This window comes from Podarcis melisellensis, assembly GCF_964234715.1.
Source record: "Podarcis melisellensis genome assembly, chromosome: 14".
Classification (NCBI taxonomy): domain Eukaryota; kingdom Metazoa; phylum Chordata; class Lepidosauria; order Squamata; family Lacertidae; genus Podarcis; species Podarcis melisellensis.
Genome location: NC_138546.1, coordinates 39743462 through 39764071, shown reverse-complemented (window position 1 = coordinate 39764071; position 20610 = coordinate 39743462). Strand labels below are relative to the sequence as shown.

The 20610-nt window shown below is 43.4% G+C and overlaps 1 protein-coding gene across 4 annotated transcripts in view; it reads right to left on the bottom strand.

Annotated features, from left to right (window-relative positions):
* Positions 1 to 17678: 17678 nt before the first annotated feature.
* Positions 17679 to 20610, bottom strand: part of CEP152 (centrosomal protein 152) — a 44907-nt gene continuing 41975 nt past the window's right edge. For all 4 annotated transcript variants that reach the window (XM_081888380.1, XM_081888379.1, XM_081888378.1 and 1 more), the window contains 2 exons: positions 19483 to 19586; positions 17679 to 18954 (listed from right to left, as the gene is read on the bottom strand). In XM_081888380.1, coding sequence (XP_081744506.1) covers positions 18011 to 18954; positions 19483 to 19586 — 1048 coding nt within the window. In that variant the 3' untranslated portion in view covers positions 17679 to 18010. The remainder of the gene's footprint in view (positions 18955 to 19482; positions 19587 to 20610) is intronic.

Genomic DNA, 20610 nt, shown 5'->3' with positions numbered 1-20610 from the left:
CTGTCTGCAGAAAAACACCGGCTCCAACGGCCAATAAAGCGAGATGAGCGCTGCAACCCCAGAGTCTGTCACAACTGGACCTAATGGTCAGGGGTCCCTTTACCTTTTAATGTAGAGATTTAATATTTTGATCAGGTACATAATTAAGTCTCCTAAAGCAGGTATCTTCAATCTTTGCAGATTCAGAACCCATGTATTTGGGGACCCATTTCTTAACCTTTTACCATATATTTGCATGGTGGTAGCACGTCTATTGTGACCCACTTTGGATCAGGCTGCAACTCACTAGTGGGTTGTCCACCCCACCAGCTGAAGACCAGTGACCTAAACAACTTCGACCCATAGTACCTTTTTAAAATAAATAAATAAATAAATAAAACTTCTATACCGCTTTATATTTTTAATAAAAATCTGAAAGCGGTTTACAGCATAAACCTTAAGCGCTGCCCGATCCCTCATGTTCCACCTCGGTTGCTGGGGTCTTCTTGTGGGTCATTTTTAGTGGCCCCACATGACCCTGAAGTTCAGCTAGCCTTTTACCAGGGCCCGAGCTTTTACTGCCTTGTGACCCTGTCCTGCGGAACTCCGTGCCAATGGAAGTTCATCAGGAGTCATTTTCGGGCATCTTGTAAAAACTCCTATTATTCAGGCAGAATTTTCAAACCAGAGATGCTTCACCAACCAGTGTTTACTGATGTCTGACATTCTTAAAAAGTGTGGTTTATATTTATTTAAATAAATAAATAGCTGTCCCATTTAAATCAACGGGAATTTAAAATGCCTTAACTTGGATCCTGCCCATAGCACCATAATTGTACACGGCGCTTTACCTATTAACATAAGTGAAATTCAAGTCCCTGCCCCAGGGAGCTTACAAAGTACTGGTTTTATTCCATATGTATGTGAACAATGGGCCCCCATGGAGGTTTAACTTTTGGATATTCGAAACCCTTGGTCAGTCCCAATTATCTCACTTGCATAACAGACTTCAATTTTCCATGAATATTTACTGCACAACACAGTTCATGGGTTCCCACCCTGATTTGGGGGCCTAGGCATGTATTGAACTCAGTCCCATGAGATCAATCTTTCAACAGACTGCAATTAGCTCAGTCTTGTGAACAAGGCCACCTTCCCCATGGGACCAGGAGGCGCCCAAGAGATCAGAGCCAACAATTTCTTGGAAGCATGAGGGAAGATATTGTTACATTCTTCCAGTATTTGAAATGGTATCATCTTGGCTTTTCAGCAAAGGGTGGTGAGTTTTGCATAAAATTGTCCTACAGTCAACCCCATAGATTGTAAATTGGGGCAGGGAACCCTTTTTGCCCCAAGTATCATGTTCCATTCTGGGCAACCTTCTGGAGGTGCATGATTGTATTTACATACACATATAAGTAAATAAATAATAATACAGTGGTGCCCCGCAAGACGAATGCCTCGCAAGACGAAAAACCCGCTAGACGAAAGGGTTTTCCGTTTTTCGATGTGCTTCGCAAGACAAATTTCCCTATGGGCTTGCTTTGCAAGACGAAAACGTCTTGCGAGTCTTGCGATTTTTTTCACTCCCCCCCTTTTTCTAAGCCGCTAAGCCGCTAATAGCCTTTTAGCCACTGAGCCGCTAAGCCTTTAATAGCCGCTAATAGGGTTGCTTCGCAAGACGAAAAAACCGCTAGACGAAGAGACTCATGGAACGAATTATTTTCGTCTTGCGAGGCACCACTGTAATAATATTTTATTTATTCATTCATTCATACATACATACATACATACCCTGCCCATGTGGCTGGGCTTCCGCAGCCACTCTGGGTGGCTTCCAACAGAATTTTAAAAACACGGTAAAACATCAAACGTTAAAAACTTCCCTAAACAGGGCAGCCTTCAGATGCCTTCTAAAAGTCAGGTAGATGTTTATTTCCTTGACATCTGATGAGAGGGCGTTCCACAGGGCAGACGCCACTACCAAGAAGGCCCTCTTCCTGGTTCCCTGTAACCTCACTTCTCACAGCGAGGGAACTGCCACTGGACCTCAGTGTCTGGGCTGAACAGCGGGAGTGGAGATGCTCCTTCAGGTATACTGGGCTGAGGCTGTTCTCTTAGGCTTGCTAGGAACAGATATTTCATCCATCAAATGCCTGGGTAAACAGGAATGTCTTAAAATTCCTCCTGAAAGTTAACAAGGAAGGAGACAGGCACATCACACTAGGAAGGGCATCCCACAATCAGGAAACTGCCATTGAAAAGGCCCTGACACAGGTCAATGCCAACCAGGCAGCTACTAGTGGAGCCACCACCAAAAAGACTTTCGGACACTCTTAGTGGAACTATGGAACTTCTCATAGTTGTGAAGGTAGTAAAAATGTGGCATGAGTGGAGAGTGAACTTGTAAAGAAGAATAAGTCGATAGGAGTAGGGATGGTTTTTATTTCCCAATGTCACAGTCTGATCTAATGTGGGTCACAGTGGTAGCACTACTGCAGGTAAGGTAGAAAAATTAAGAAAAAATCCCTGTGTTAAGTTTTACATTGAGGTAGGTCCTGGGTCTGAAAAATCGGAAACTAGATGCTCTGGAAACAGAAGCATTAGGCAGAAAGATCCTGTGATCTTTCCAATGACCAGCAGTGTGATCATAAGCAAGTCCCTGCAATGTGAAGTTCCAACTTCTTTTCAAAAATCATGCTCTTCCATGATGGGACAGGCTTTTGAAAAAGTTTGTGTGCATGGGCTGAGTTTCTGTGTCTGTCTAGCAGTTAATATATCACTTGATTGTAGAAAACCTCAAAGTAATTGACAAAAAAAAAATTAAAACAGAGGTACTTTTGGGGGTCAACATAGGGTTCTCAGCTGATGCATCATTTAGAGACATGGGTAAAGGTAAAGGGACCCCTGACCATCAGGTCCAGTCATGGCCGATTTTTTTTTCGGGTCATGTGGCCAGCATGACTAAGCCGCTTCTGGCAAACCAGAGCAGCACACGAAAATGCTGTTTACCTTCCCGCCGGAGTGGTACCTATTTATCTACTTGCACCTTGATGTGCTTTCAAACTGCTGGGTTGGCAGGAGCAGGGACCTAGCAACAGGAGATCACCCCGTCATGGGGATTCGAACCGCCGACCTTCTGATCGGCAAGTCCTAGGCTCTGTGGTTTAACGCATAGCACCACTCATAGGAAGTGCCTTATATTGAGTCAGTCCATTCATCTATCTCACTCAGTATGGTCTGCAATGACAGAAAGTGGCTTTCAATTGTTTCAGGCAGGGGGCTCGACTGGAGATGAAGGAGACACAAACTTTTGTATGTAACGCAGTTGTACTGCCCTATGGATCTACAGCCCTTTCCCCATAACCAAGAGCTGGTCTTGAGAGTCTCTGCTTCTGCTCCATGCTTTTTGGTGGAGAGCAAATGTAGGACACAGAATTCTGCCATGCATTTAATAGCACCAGATGTGCACCTAATTTCTGTGCCACATCTTCACCAGCCCCAGAGCCAAACCTGAATCATAGCTAGAGTCTTTGTTCTGGGATTTGAGAGACTCTCACCATGCCCAAGAAAGACGGCAAAACCTCACTTGCAGATGTAAGCCTTAATATTTGCTGTTGGGCTTGTGCGCAGTTCATTACATTTCAAAATACTGAAAACTCTCAAAAGGTCCTGTATTATAAATTTCTAGAGTCAGTTCAGGTTTTTTTTAAAGTCCTTGTGTTGCAAAACTGACATTCCAAAGTTTGCTGCTCAATTTTATAGACAAGAAGCAACACTTCCCACACACTATCCGTTGCCAAGATGCCTTGCCCTAAGTAGGCGAAATATATACAGCAAAGGCCTACATGATTTGTGACCCACCAAGTTGAACACACAGCCCACCAGCCATGCCTGGCACTGAACCAGCGGGGCTTCCTAAACCTCATGTTCTGCTGTTGCTCTTCCTGCTTGGAGGGCAGTCCAAAAACAAGTGAGGTTGTCAAGCACCTGTTAGCATGCAAAGGACATTGTAGTGGACTATATTCCGATTAGCAAGTAGCACAAGCATGATAGCGCATGGGGAGGGGCCAACACTTGGCATCCTTAGATAGATGGAAGGATCTTATGACGCCTGAACCACAATTATGCCTATGTAAAATCAGCTAGGGGACGCGGGTGGCGCTGTGGGTAAAACCTCAGCGCCTAGGACTTGCCGATCGTATGGTCGGCGGTTCGAATCCCCGTGGCGGGGTGAGCTCCCGTTTTTCGGTCCCAGCTCCTGCCCACCTAGCAGTTCAAAAGCACCCTTAAGTGCAAGTAGATAAATAGGTACCGCTTTATAGCGGGAAGGTAAACGGCATTTCTGTGTTCTGCTAGTGCTGGCTCGCCAGAGCAGCTTCTTCACGCTGGCCATGTGACCCGGAAGTGTCTGCGGACAGCGCTGGCCCCCGACCTCTCAAGTGAGATGGGCGCACAACCCTGGAGCTGGACACGACTGGCCCGTACCTTTACCTTTTACCTAAAATCAGCTATAAATATAATAACAAATATGAATATAATATATACAGAATTATTGTACAGTGTTCTGAAATGAATGAGTGAACAACTCCTATCATCCCTGCCCATTGACCATGTTGGGAATTAGAACCCAGCAACACCTGCATGGGTCATAGGCTTTCCTATCCCCTAAATCAGGCAAGCACGGCCAAACTTGGCCCTCCAGATGTTTGGGGACTACAATTCCCATCATCCCTGACCACTGGCCCTGTTAGCTAGGGATGATGGGAGTTGTAGTCCCAAAACATCTGGAGGGCCAAGTCTGGCCGTGCCTGCCCTAGATGGAAGCTGACAGCGAAGAACGGGGTGGGGGACCTTTTGGACCAGCAGATGTTGCTTAACTACAACTCCCATGAGCCCCAGCCAGCATGGCCAATGGCCAGGGATGGTGAGAGCTACCATTCAGCAACTTCTGGAAGGCCAAATATTCCCCATGGATGGTTAAGAATATCACTTGAGTAGGAGGACACCAACAGCTAAGACTGAACAAAACTATGGGATGCATTCAATATTAGTTGTACACAAAGTAAGCCTGCTAAAGTTCATGAACATGACTAACTTAAGGCCCATTCATTTCGGTGGGTCAGCTTCAATTAATTTCAATTTGCACAGCTACTACTGGTGCTTATTTATTTATTTAGTTGACCCTGGTGGCCAACATCCACTTTTTCTGAGAGATCAGTTTTAGGTTTTGTGTTTCATTAACAGCTTTACCCTTGGGAATCAAGAACTAGTCTTGCTATTTAATAAAACTTCTTTAGATTATATTATATATAACTACCTGTCCCACAAGATCACTCCTTTGGTACTTACTTATATTTCTTTTGGCCAACTTTCTGTTCTAATCAGATTTAAAACTGTGTGAGACGTACAGTTGTAGCCAAAGTTAGGCCTACTCAGAATAGGCCCACTAAAATTAATGGACTTTAGGTATATTTGCTTCAACGGGTTTATGCTGAGTAATAGTTAGCTGGATACAAGCCAAAATTTTGTAGCACCTTAAAGACCAGCACTTTCATTATGGTAAGCTTTTGTGGACGGCATACCCTAAGTTGGCAATCATACATACAGTACATCTGGTTACTGGAGAGCAGAGAGGGAATGCAGTGAGTGCAGAGGGGAACACTTGAGGGAATGTTGGAAGAATCAAAACAGCAACTCCTTAATACATCTGTCGGAATGACAGAAAGCATTTGCATTGCGCAATCTAAGTTACCCGGTGGCCTCAAGAAGCAAGACATCTGGAAGAATGGTTTTTCTTGGGCAACTTGGATTCCTCCCTAATCCATTTAGAAAAGGCTGGGTAATAGTGGAAGTTGGCAGTTTAGGTCCGGGGGGGTATGCGCCACTAATTTAAGCCAGCCCCTACTTGCCTGCCTTCTTAGAAGGGAGCATGATAAGGGCAATGCTAGTATTAGATGCCTGCCATTAGCTCTGACTCCACTCTTGTCTGGTCTCACTTCCTTCCACCCTACCAAGCACCAATGGGCACCAGCCATCACTGGTGGGAAGGACTGGACAACTTTGAGAGCGACTCCTGCAGCCTTCCAACTGACAGAGCCTCTTCTCTCTTCTCCCTCAACTCCACATTTCAACTTATGAATAAATTACACGTCCCACAGAGCAGTCATGTAGATACAAGGAGAGTTTCTCCTTTGCACACACAGGAGGTTTTGCTTTTAACCCACAGAACAAATGTGATGCAGTACATTATGTTTACCCTTGCGGAGGCAGACATTCCATTCATGTTATTTTGATAAACAAGTTTGTCAAGGAGATGAATGGATTTTTATGTTTGTAGAAAACTCCTTTCAGCCCTTTGAGTCAAGCACGCATTACGAATTTCTGCAGGTTTCAGTAGAGGGAAAACATCCACTTACCGGACAAGTGTTCGCTTATAACAAAAAAGCAAACAAACAAATAAAATACCTGTCAGTGGAAAAGGAACGGGTATGCATTAATAATATATCTTAAAACAAACACATTGCACACTACAGGATTCTTCCTGAAGCTGAGAGGAGATTGAAGGTGTACGATCGGCCCCTGATGACTGCACCATCATGTGGCAGGCTGGATGCATGAATATGCCATATTCACACAGCAGACATGGGTGGCGCTGTGGTCTAAACCACAGAGCCTAGGGCTTGCCAATCAGGTCAGTGGTTCAAATCCCTGTAACGGGGTGAGCTCCTGTTGCTCGGTCCCAGCTCTTGCCCACCTAGCAGTTTGAAAGCACATCAAGTGCAAGTAGATAAATAGGTACCACTCTGGTGGGAAGGTAAATGGTGTTTCCGTGTGCTGCTCTTGTTCACTAGAAGTGGCTTAGTCATGCTGGCCACATGACCCGGAAGCTGTCTGTGGACAAACGCCAGCACCCTCGGCCTATAGAGCAAGATGAGCGCACAAGCCCAGAGTCGTCCGTGACTGGACCTAATAGTCAGGGGTACCTTTACCTTTAAGATACAACTTGCATATCACCCATGTCAACTCAAACACAATGGGCTGTATCCAACATGCTCTGCCCACCAGGCACAAGGGTTCAGCAGTTACCAGCAACCTTGAGACTGGATTGTACTGGAATGTGCTCTAAGCGGAGTTGCCCTTGAGCCTGGCTCAGAAGCTCCAACTGGTGCAGAATGCTGCAGCCAGACAGTTGATGGGGGCACCTGACAACATGCGACTCCATTGTTAAAACATCTGCATTGGCTGCCCATCTACTATCAAGCCAGGTTCAAGGTCCTTATATTAATTTACAAGGGTCCATGGTACCTTAGGGACCACCTGAACCCTTGTGTTCCCACTTGATGACTGAGATCACCTGCAGGAGAAGAAGAGGAGTTTGGATTTGATATCCCGCTTTATCACTACCCTGAGGAGTCTCAAAGCGGCTAACATTCTCCTTTCCCTTCCTCTTCCACAACAAGGACTCTGTGAGGTGAGTGGGGCTGAGAGACTTCACAGAAGTGTGACTAGCCCAAGGTCACCCAGCAGCTGCATGTGGAGGAGCGGAGACGCAAACCCAGTTCACCAGATTACAAGACTACCGCTCTTAACCACTACACCACACTACACCATGCAGGAGGTCATTGGCCATTTGCTGAGTTGGCAAGGCTTATTTGGCAGCAACAAGGAACCACACCTTCAGTGTGGATCTGCCTACTTTTGTGGAATAGAGATTCAGTAGATGTCTTCTGTTTCAACTTCCCCTAATAGTTAGCTGATTTCAGACTTTTAAACTTTTTGTATGGTTTCATTGCCTTACGTATAACCACTGTAAATTGCTTTTATCGTGTTTTTTTATGAAGAGCGGTACATAAATATTTTTTATAAACAAATACATAAATCTGCTTATGCATTCCCTCGCACAACAACATTCTCCTGGCACAAACCATTTCGCCTGCGGAGCAAGCATACTGTTAAATGACTTTTAACTTAGCCCTACATGGGATACAACACGCTGCTTCTAAAATCGAGTCCACACACACATCCGGCTTTGAGTCAGCAAGGCTGGCTACAAAGTCCTGCCCTGAGCGTACCACTTGGTAAATTGCCGGGAAGTTGTCCAGTGGAAACCTTAATTAAATGGATTGGAATTGCAGAAGAGCACTACATAGAAAAACATAGTGGAAACATTCAAATGGGCACAATGGAGAGTTTAAGTAGAATTGTTGGGAAATCTGCCTGGGGAAGGAAAGAGCGGACAGGACACACGCTTGTGTTCAGTGAGACACACTCCCAAGTAAATGTGCACACCACTGCGCACTTAGGGTGTGTTTGTGTGGTGTACTTTAAAGGAGACTTCTATTAATGTAGGCTAACCCTTCTCAAATCTGTGCCAGAACCTTCCTTCAGCTGCTGAAGAGTTATCCAACCTTAATTAGAATCGCATGACTTTTTTTTATGTCTAGTGGGACAATTGTGATTATGTATTTAGCTGGTTCCTTACCTCATTGCTGCAGCAATGTGGATTACAATATATGAGATAATGCGGCAGACGTGTAGACCGCCCATCAATTAATACGGTGAACTATGCAACACCTCATCAATTTCTTTTCTACATTTAAAAAATAACATAAAAAGAAGGGTCATCAGTTTATATGCTGAAAGGGAATATTAAACTTTCATTGTTTTAAGCTATTGTGCAGCCATCATTTAGTATCTACAGCACAAAGCTTTAGTTGTCTGCTCAGAAGTAAGTCAGGGCTTATTCCTGGGTAAAGGATTGCAGCCTGAATTCTTTTCACCATTTAAAAAACCACCAGCAGCCAAGATTATATCAAACAAAAAGACAAACTCAGAAAAGAGGATTTATGATAGCTGCAACAGCCATGGAATACAGGGTTATTTTTGTTTTTGTGAGGTGATTTATTTTTAAAAAGCAGCTTCTCAAGGCGAGTCCTTATTTATATATAGTTATACATCCAGGGACACGGGTGGCGCTGTGGGTTAAACCACAGAGCCTAGGACTTGCCGATCAGAAGGTCGGCGGTTCGAATCCCCGCGACGGGGTGAGCTCCCGTTGCTCGGTCCCTGCTCCTGCCAACCTAGCAGTTCGAAAGCACCTCAAAGTGCAAATAGATAAATAGGTACCGCTTTGGCGGGAAGGTAAACGGCGTTTACGTGCGCTGCTCGGGTTCACCAGAAGCGGCTTAATCATGCTGGCCACATGACCCAGAAGCTGTACGCCTGCTTCCTCGGCCAATAAAGCCAGATGAGCGCCGCAACCCCAGAGTCGGTCACGACTGGACCTAATGGTCAGGGGTCCCTTTACCCTTATATTTATAAATAGAGTATATATTTTTAAAAACTCATTTTATAGAGATAACAGGCTATCCAGCAACCAAGGTAACTAATGGAAAAGATGAAATCGGACTAAAAAGAAGGGCTAACAGTTTGGCTGGTTTATTCCTGTATCTGAGGATTTACATGGGCTGCAGCTCAGTGGCAGAACATCTGGTTTGCCTGCAGAAAGTCACAGGTTCAATGCCCGGCCTCTCCAAGTAGGGCTGGGAAAGACTTGCATCAGTCTGTATATAGATATTACTGAGTTGGTATGCTCGGGGACACGGGTGGCGCTGTGGGTTAAACCACAGAGCCTAGGACTTGCCAATCAGAAGGTCTGCGGTTCGAATCCCGCGACGGGGTGAGCTCCCGTTGCTCGGACCCTGCTCCTGCCAACCTAGCAGTTCGAAAGCACGTCAAAGTGCAAGTAGATAAATAGGTACCGCTGTGGCAGGAAGGTAAACGGCATTTCCGTGCGCTGCTCTGGTTCGCCAGAAGCGACTTAGTCATGCTGGCCGCATGACCCGGAAGCTGTACGCCAGCTCCCTCGGCCAATAAAGCCAGATGAGCGCCGCAACCCCAGAGTCAGTCACGACTGGACCTAATGGTCAGGGGTCCCTTTACCCTTTACCTTTATATTTATACATACAGTATTTATTTTTAAAAACTCATTTAAATAGAGATAACAGGATATCCAGCAACCAAGATAATTAATCAAAAAGATGGAATTGGACTAAAAAGAAGGGCTAACAGTTTGGCTGGTTTATTCCTATATCTGAGGATTTACATGGGCTGTAGCTCAGTGGCAGAACACCTGGTTTACCTGCAGAAAGTCACAGGTAAAGTTACAGAGCAAAAAATACGGTATTTATTTAGAAAAAAATGTAATACCGCTATATCATAAAAAAACTTCAAGTACGGTAGTTTACAACATGTGCATTCAATAAAACCACTTAAAATTAAAATAAGAAACCATAAGCTATTATGGAACTGCATTTTCGTAACTGCCTAAGCTTGGTAGCATAGGAATGTTTTTGGCAAGCGTTTCAAGTTTAAAACAGAAGGCACCTGCTGCAGAAGGTAGATGAAAAGAGATGTGAACCTCAAGCTAGTACAGATATTTATTCCCTAATGCAGGCATGGCCAAACTTGGCCCTCCAGCTGTTTTGGGACTACAATTCCCATCATCCCTGACCACTGGTCCCGTTACCTAGGGATGATGGGAGTTGTAGTCCCAAAACAGCCTTATGGCAGGCAGCATGTGGGGTGTCCGTGGGGGTGCATGTGTATGCATATCCCAACCATGTTTCAATAAAAGTCTAAAATGAAGTAAGTTCAAAGCTCAAGTCTACACTAATCTTAGCCACTGTTATGAGTTCATGACTAAGACAAGCTATTGTTATCTAATCCCTTTTGTGAAGGAAAAGGCTCCATCTGCACTACAGTATACACATAAAGCTGTATCATATCACTTTAAATCTCTGTGGCTTCCCTCAAATAATCCAGGGAACTCTAGTATCTTAAGGGTGCTGGTGGTTGTTAGGAGACCCCCATTTCCCTCTCAGAGCGTCGATTTCCAGAGTGGGTTATCAATCAACCCTTCTGCCCAGGGAACTCTGGAGCTTGTAACCAGTCAAATTCTGAGCCCTCTGCAGTGATTTTCAGAAGTTAAAAGAAAAAGGCAGTAGAGCCAGCCCTGGATCTTCTTCATCCTGTGTGGTACGGGACTAAGCTTAATAAGATCAGGAATTTGAAGCTAGGTCACCCCACATTAAATCCAAAAATCTATCTGCTATCCCACAAAGCTAATCCCAATAAGCCCATTTATACTGGAGACGTCTAGGCAAGGAGAAAGTACTTCCTCTATTATGTAAAAGATTTTTAGTCTGCTTCCACTGCGTCTTTGCTGTTACTAATTTTCATAGAAGCAGTCATGTGGCAGCAAAAGTGAAAACTGAGGCAACTCAAAAAGACTAGCAATTTTTTTACGTTCCTTAAGACACTCATTGCTTTTGCTGTGAGTGACATTTTCCGGAAAGACAGGCAATTACCCCCACCAATTTTGATTTCTCTGAGTTCAAAATCTGATCATTTTGAATAATCTAGAAAATTCAGATTTCCTTTCCTCAATTACCACCGCATGATCATACATAAAAGTAGTGTCTGTATTCAAAGTCAACCATTTAAAATTTGCACTGGCATACACAAATCACAGTGCCCATATCTTTTAGAGCAAGACAACTGTTAAGTTTGATAAATTGTTTGTTGCTGGGTTGGTGCAGTGAGCAATCTGGAATTCTTCTCCCCCCCCCCCCCATGGATGTACAAATAAAATGTGGGTCAGCCAAGTTGGAGCTATGAACTCGGGAGTTCCTTCGGTTTCATTCTTGCAAAACCCCTTGATGATTGGAGGAGCGGCAGCTGCAGAATCAAAGCTCGCATTCCTTAAAACATGTCAGTTGTGGGAATAGGCGTTGCTGTCTCTCTCCTCTGCCCCAATCAGTCCCCTGCTAATGAGATGTTTCAGTTCAAAGGGAGTGTCCCACTGATGCAGCTTAAGTAATATTCATGGTCTCGGAGGATAGGAATTACAATGGACCCACCTCGCTCTGGGAACAGCTCTTGTTCACGTCCACTCCATTCCATGAACGTGAACATTTTTTTGTGAGTTGTACTGCTCCAGTTCTATAGGTCATGTGTAATAGAGCTGAGGAACAATTTTTGTCAACACATATCGTTTCAAAACACGTTCCTGTGGAAGACCACTTCATAGGCTATAGACACCCCCCAAACTCCACATGTGTCCAAGGTGGCATTTTTTGCAGTGGTTGATGTAAACCTTCATTTGCAACCCGGTGTGGACTGATCACATGGAGATTTTTTTTCATTCTAGTAGTTACAACACTAAAAAGCGGTTCTGGAGGACAGACTCTCCATTGTGCAGACCACTTTCAAATGTTATCACCTCCAATATGAAGGGTCACATTCCATTTTATATGCCTTCCAAACCAATTCATAGCTTTGGAGGTTGTGCTTCAGCTGCCTTTGCCTATTAGACATCAATATATTATAATTTAAGGTCCATATAGTTAAAGCTATGGTTTTCCCAGTAGTGATGTATAGAAGTAAGAGCTGGACCATAAAGAAGGCTGACTGCCAAAGAATTGATGCTTTTGAATTATGGTGCGTGGAGGAGACTCTTGAGGGTCCCATGGACTGCAAGAAGATCAAACCTCTCCATTCTGAAGGAGCCCTGAGTGCTCACTGGAAGGACAGATCCTGAAGCTGAGGCTCCAATACTTTGGCCACCTCATGAGAAGAGAAGACTCCCTGGAAAAGACCCTGATGTTGGGAAAGGTTGAGAGCACAAGGAGAAGGGGACGACAGAGGACGAGATGGTTGGGCAGTGTTCTCGAAGCTACCAGCATGAGTTTGACCAAACTGCGGGAGGCAGTGGAAGACAGAAGTGCCTGGCGTGCTCTGGTCCATGAGGTCACGAAGAGTCGGACATGACTAAATAACTAAACAACATTATAATTTGGCATGGAAGAGGATTACAGCAACCAGCACTTGAAATATGCAATGGGAAACATACCCTGCCACAATATTGGTCCAAATGTACTCAGAGGTAAACCTAATCACGTTCAATACCCTACCACCTCCATGCTGGATTTTTATGTTAAAAGTATTCTGTGGGGGAAGGAAGAGAAAGGGCCTTGAATATGACCAATTAAGGCAGAGATGAGGAACCTGCAGCCCTCCAGATTCCTGGACTTCAACTTCCATGATTCTTGACTACTGGACTCTAATTCCCATCAGCCCTTACCAGAATGGTCAATGGTAAAAGATTCTGGAAGTTGGGAGTCCAAAAACATCTGGACGGCTACAGGTTACCCATCTCTGAATGTGGGGCTGAGAGAGGGCCCCTCTTACCCACTGAGACTTCCAATTACTGCTAAACTGCAGTCTTACACACACACTTCTAAATAAGTGTTAAGTCTTCTGTAGCTTAGACGAGCAGATTTACTTTGTGTTCCTCATGAGGCGGCAGCAAACCAGAGCACCTGCTCTACTCCCACTCAACCTCTATGTGGTTCATGAAAAGAACCATGCAATAACAGAAAAGGTGGCAAATGGCCAGCGGCTGCAGCTTCTCAACATGGGAGAAAAACACTCAATCACAACCAGAAGAATTAAAGCTAAGAAGAGAAGATCTAGCTAGAAGACAGCCACCTTAGAACTTTCAGAAATTAACTATGCATACATTTAATCTCCTTATTACATAACACGTGAGGGACTACAAACACATTTTATTTTTAAAACAAACAGAAGTTGAGGGAGGAACTGCAGCTGGTATTCAGCTAAGTTCTGGAGGAGCTCCTCTGAAAATAATGGACTAAACTTAAGTCATGCTTATTAGTTTCAACAAATCCACTCTGAGAAAAACTTTACCATCCTACATGTTCAACAGCGAAGAGTCAGGCAAAGTGGTGATGGAGAAAGGCACATTTGTGGGAGAAATGGATTATTGATTATTTAATTTCTATAGTGCTTAATATTAAAATAACTCTAAGCAGCATACAAAAAAACTGAACAACACACAACTTAAACAAAATACAGCGGTACCTCAGGTTACATACGCTTCAGGTTACAGACTCCGCTAACCCAGAAATAGTGCTTCAGGTTAAGAACTTTGCTTCAGGATGAGAACAGAAATTGTGCTGCCACATGTATAGCAGTTTTACGCGGTGATCTCTTTACACAAGGCTCTTTGCACCAATTCTTGATTCTCAAGAGTAAAGCTATGAAAAGGGAAACCTAAAATTGGTAGATTTTAGACTCAACAAAGTAAACAAACAACATCAGCAGTATTCAATTGTGCACATGTGTTGATATATGCTAGTTCTCATCTTAAGGCTCCTTTAAATGTACCCTCAACTTCTAGTAGCTCCCACACTGCTCTAAATCCATGCCAAGTAAGGATCAGCAACTGTAGGACCCAAAACCAAATCAGGCCCCTCTGATTTGTTGCCAGCCCATAACAGGAGTGGCAGCATTGATGATGGCACTTGCTGGGAGGCCACCCATCTTCTCTAAATTACTAAAGTAGTTGCTGGGTGGGGTTTTAAAGGCTTCAGCCAACATCAATTCCTTGACAGTGTGCCTAGAGCATCATGCAAGAGAGAAACCATTGCCAGAGGAATCACATGACCCAGACTACTGTGGGAGCACCATATCAATTGGGCAAGGGCAACAGCTAAAAGGAAGGCCTTCTTGGCTATAAGGACAACAGTGAGGGAGGAGTTCAGTTGAAGACATCATCAGAAGGTTGTGGGTTACAGCAAAGTCCTTCCAACAGCATCCAATAATGGTGGCTTCCTCCACAGAAATGGAAGATGCAGTTAAAGGACAATACTTTTGCATAGGGAGCCACGGGGTATGGAAGGAAGCTTGAGGAAAGGCCATACAATTTACAGAAACACAATTAAGAATGCACAAGGGTGAGATGGAGAGTGGCCACTTTCTGCTGGGAATCTTGCATGTTACAAACTTTATATCTTGCACCACATAAATTTATGTTCCCATGGTGGCTCTGGAATGCCAGTACCTTTCTGGGAGGGTTTCAAAGTGTTGTGATTACCTATAAAAGGCCTAAATGATATAAAGAACTACCTCCTCCCATACCATTTGTGCCTTCTCCCTAGTATCTGATGGCGAGGCCCTTCTCAGACTCAATAATGACTGTTCCAAAACTAGCTAAGATGCATGAGGACCTCCTCTGTGGTCACACCCTAGTTGCCGAACTCTCCTTTCTATTTTCTACTGTTAGGGCAAGCTTTATTGAGGTTAGCTCCTAACTGAAGATATAAGTTTGTGTGTCTGACTCTGTTGCATTTTTATGCATTGTTCTACACTGAATTGTTTTTATTAATACCGGAAACTGCATTGAGCACTGTTTATCATGGAAAGGCAGGATACAGATTTTCTTTAAAAACAGATATAAAAAAGGAGTGGCAAATTGCTTGGAGGCATGCCATGTTCTGTAATGTACCTAATAGAAAGGGCATGGGGTGTTATTTTGTAGGCAAATGCTTCCTATATACAGAGTCCTTAAATACACACCTTTTCTCTCACAGCAGCAAAGAGGCTGTGGAAAAGTCAGATGGAGTTGCAGACACATGTGATGTGATGGATGGTGCCCCAGATTATTTCCTTTTCCTGCAGCATTCAAATCTTGAAATTGGTTACGTGCCATCACTTACTTGTACTGTTCAAACGTTTTCAGGAATTATGCTTCAAAGAATACACACAAGAATCCACTAGGTGGGAGCAGAGTGCCATTAAACCATGAACATTTTTTAAAAACTTAACACATTTTAGTTCAACTGAACAAACTGTATTTACACCAGTTAGTGGCTTTAGTAGCACCAAATGATTGAGGGTGAACTGCAGTTGGGGTTTTTTAATATAAAAAAGAAACATTGATTGAATAATGGCAGCATTGCTGTGAGCATCTTTCCTCTTACTGGAGAAATCAAACATATACCTGTAATAACCGGATGCGACTAATTTCTACAGGTACATCTGTACCATGGAACCTGGAAACTGGTTTAGATCTTTTTAATATAATTTCCTCCTTAAGACTGGTTGTGTGTCAACTTCTGTTCAAGAAACCATTCTGCTGCTTAGGAATTTGATAAGGGTTATTGCAGATTCTTTTCCATTATAGTTATACAGAAATGTCAACAACTGACACAGACTAGTTCATTGGCCCTTCCTCCTCTGCATTGCGGGAGCAAAGCTCAGATACACCATAATTTCTGGATCCTTAGCTACACACTTGACACCACAAACTTCAATGGTAGTCCTCATTGCAACACTGGGTGGGGGGGAATCAACTCTGAGTGATCAAATTTGCTTAAAGGCACATAAAAAAAAGGTTTCTATGCCACTTATTTCATGCTGGAAGTTTAGAAAGCCAGTACCTGGAAAAGTGGCATTTTGTGAGATGAAACACAAAAATTACTGTTCTGTGAAAAACACCTGGAAGAAAAAGTCCCATTCAAAAGGTTTTTGATATGATGCTAGAGGCACTTAAAATAAAGGGACCCCTGACCATTAAGTTCAGTCGTGGCCAACTCTGGGGTTGCGGTGCTCATCTCGCTTTATTGGCCGAGGGAGCCGGCATACAGCTTCCGGGTCATGTGACCAGCATGACTAAGCCGCTTCTGGCGAACCAGAGCAGCGCATGGAAACGCCGTTTACCTTCCCACCGGAGCAATACCTATTTATCTACTTGCCCTTTGATGTGCTTTCGAACTGCTAGGTTGGCAGGAGCTGGGACTGAGCAACGAGAGCTTACCCCGTCGCAGGGATTCAAACCGCCGACCTTCTGATCGGCAAGTCCTAGGCTCTGTGGTTTAACCTAAGCGCCACACGTGTCCTGCTAGAGGCACTTAGCACCTGGCAATATAACAGATTTAAAATGAACTATGGTTTAGCACAAATTAGCAGTGTGCTGTTGCATGTAGTTAATGCTGTCCTCTTCCCCTGCTTCTGCTGAGTCAATGGGAACCAAGCTTATCGTGATGTTTGAACTTGGGCTTGTGGTTCATTTCTCTTCAAGCAATACGCCCAGGTTTTTCCCTTAGCATACCATTTGTTTTTGCCTTGTTTCCCACTGGTATGGCATAAGTAGGAGTAGGGAAGGAGCAAAGCAAACACTGTATATTGTGCGCCACCACACTCATAGTCACATTAAACCAGTTTTTTTTTAAAAAAAAAGAAAGCCCCCAATGGTTTAATGTTCTGTGCAAACCAGCTAACTAAACACATTGCCTTCTCATTAAGCACACTGTTGTTTATATGATAAAGCAGCTTGGTGCTGACTGCTGGGCATTTTGTGACAAAAACACGGACACATAAACTGGACCTTAGGTATACCGTATATGAAATCTCATCACAAGAACTTTGGGCATCTCCTCAATGCTTAATTGATGGCCAGGATCTGCTTCCTGAGAAAGTTTCCTCCATGTACATCATAGCAGTGCTGTTTCTGGAAAGAGAAACCCAATAGCACTCACATGCCTCTAGTTATTGGAGTTTGCTAATGTCCGGTGTTTTTTTACATTCCATATTTGAAAGGAAATGTTTAAGATTCCATGTCCTGGCATTTCATACATACGAGGCATGGTCAGAAGGTGTATAACATAGTTAACTTTGCTGAAGCTAAGTGGGTTTGGGTCTGGCTACTGGCCAGCTGGAAGACTGCCCTGGAAGTCTTATGTCTGCCAGCTTTCTGGAGAAAAGGGTGATGAATGTACTAAATAAATGAAAGGTACCTCCAACTTTGAAGAAAGTTCTATGACAATTGTGCATACGGATCACAAGGTGTCAGTTTTATTGCCATATAAATTAAAAAAAGTTTGCACTGTACTGCACACTAATCTTGAGGTATAAAAATAGATAATTTCATATGCAAAACGCAACACACACACACACTATACACAGTCTAAGACAGATAGCTAAGACATATCCCAAACCTGCATAAATATTTATGATCGGTCTGTTCATGTAACAGTCGAAAAGGGAAAATTAAGAATTGGGGAAAAAACACTCACAAGACTGTCACAACAGGCTTCCTCCACAGCTTTCATTTAAATATTTTTAAGTATCTCTTTTGTGAGACTGTCCAGAGAGTCCATGATGCTTAATCAAAGTTGATTTGTGGGCTGTCAAAGCCACTATCTTGTTGAAAAGCCAAAACATCTTGCTTCTGTTTCCTTGAATTCAGAAGGCTATAGCTTTTCCCAGCTGTTGAACACATTGCACCACTCAGATAGGGATCGGCAGGGCTTAATTTGCTCACATTCAAAGATGGTACACAGTTAGGATTCATAGCCAGATGGCCTTCATTGCAGCCCATGTCTCGGCTCTTTGTAACACCTGTCTTGTCTTTGTGGCCACCAGGTTGTAGACAAAAACCAGAACTATCTTCTTTGGGGTGGGATTCTCCTGGTGCACTGGAATGTGCTTTCTGAAGAGGATACAGAGACACATCCATGTGCAAAGTCTCACTGACCAAGCTCCAATCTGAAGAGCATCCTTCATCCCGTTCCGGAGTTTCCTGAATGTCAAAGACTTGAGTTTTCTGAGAAGTTGACTTCTGATGCCTAGAAGACTGAGTGCATCCAAGTTCTGTAACAACTGGCCTTTCATTTAGGTTCTTAAATCTTACACAAGCTGCTCTGGAGTCAGAGCTATCTCCTGTTCCGCTAGTTGGATGAATGTTTTGGAGCTTTGCTTGAGAAATCCGCGAGGAACGATTCTGGAACGCAGCATCACTGACTGCATGGCACTGACCTCTGTCTACGTTTTCGCCTTCATTGAATGCCACCACTGATACAGCACCAAGTGATGTATCATCCAGCTGTTTAAAAGCTCTCCCACCAACTTGGGTATGGGAATTTGCAACTGAGTGGGTTTCAGCATCGAGCTGCTGTCGTAAGCTACAAGGTATACGTTTCTGGGTAGCTGGGTTACTGGTTTTTTTGACATGAACTTGCTTTTCTACTAGGGTTGGCGAGGCTTGTTGCATATAATTTCTTTGAGGTTTCTCAACCTCAGAGAGCAGCTTGGAATTTTGTGACTGGGCTACAGAAGGTGGAATGGAAAGTAAAAAGAAATTAAAATCAAGCATGTAATTGTTTTGGAGGAATTGTTTCTTGATAACCAACAACAGTGTATTATAGAAACCTCCAACGACTCGTGCATTACTGTGCGGGGCAGGTATTTGCCTCCACCGCCAGACTCTTTCTGCTTGGCCTAGACACATCTCAGACTATCTCCTTCCCCAATCAACTGATTTTGTTGTTGTTCCCAGTAATGGCTTCTGATCTGATTTGATTTTATGTAAACTCTGACCCATCGGTCCATATTTATTTCTAAACATCAAAGATGTTCTACATCTTGTTAAGTTTCTACAACTGTATCCTCAAAAATCAATAAACACACATATATTTTAAAAAGAATTCCTTCAATGAGTTTAAAGTGCTTCACATACACAGAAGGCCCAACTGAGGGTACTATAAGCCACACAAGCAAACATCATCTTCTCTCACTACATAAGCAAAAGACATGTATTAAAAAATCAGGAGATAGGCATTCTTCATGTTACTGTACCTGAGTGGGTAACTTTGCTCTGGGATGTGTTACGAACAGGTGTTTCTAATATTTTAGCCATTGTAGCAAGTTTGCCAGCAGCACATATTATTTTCTTTTCAGGCCTGCAGGAAAACCAGTAAGAGGTCTTAAAAGTCCACCCTTTCCAGGACTAATCTGATTGACAACTGTTTTAGAGTAGCAAATTACAAGGGCCATTCCAGCCATCTAAGGTTAGGACAAAAAGAAAGAGAGTGAGGCTTTGAGCACTTCAATATATATATATATATATATAAAACTAGTCATGACCCTTTACTTTTAAACCACACATAAAGATAGATTAGATAGATAGATAGATAGATAGATAGATAGATAGATAGATAGATAGATAGATGATAGATAGATAGATATCACAGAAAGGTTTTTTCAAAGTCTGGCTACTCAAAAGATTTCCTTGTAGCTTCAAAGTTTGAATGCATAATTCTTCACTATTGTATAAAATAATTATATGACAGGATGGGATTTCTGAGAGATTAGAACAGAGCCTGTGAACTGTGATCTGTCCAAGTGCAGGCTAGAAGAGCAGCAACTGCCTCTCTCAATCAATGAGCCAAAAAGCAGAAAGTAGAGGATTTCTCGTGCAGAGCAAGCAAGATAGTGACTTTGGTAAATTCCACAGGCGCTTTGAGCAACCTATTTCTGCTTGGCAGCATTTTCTGGTTGGAGAGCATTGCCACTGATAATACCATTCTTGATAAGCAAGATTAAAAATACCGTATTTCTCTATGTATAAGATGATATTTTTCCTTAGAACTAATAGGCAAAAATTGTGGGTCATCTTATACACAGATAGCAGAGTGGAGACGGGCAATTGGTGTCAGCAGCCAGCAGGAGATTGGCCACAGCGATTGGATGTGTGATTGATTGCTGCTGCAAGGCTGCAGAGTGATTGGCGTCCCCCCCCCCCCAGCTGAACGTCTCTGGGCAATTTCCCCCCAAAAGAAGCTCAACAACTTTGGGCAATCCCCCCCCCCCCATTTTTGTTGCAGTCCAAAAAAATAGGGGTCATATTATACATGGTGGCCGTGCTATACACGGAAAAATACGGTACTTTCCATAAAGTTAGGCTGTGCAGAGCTCTAACTCGCT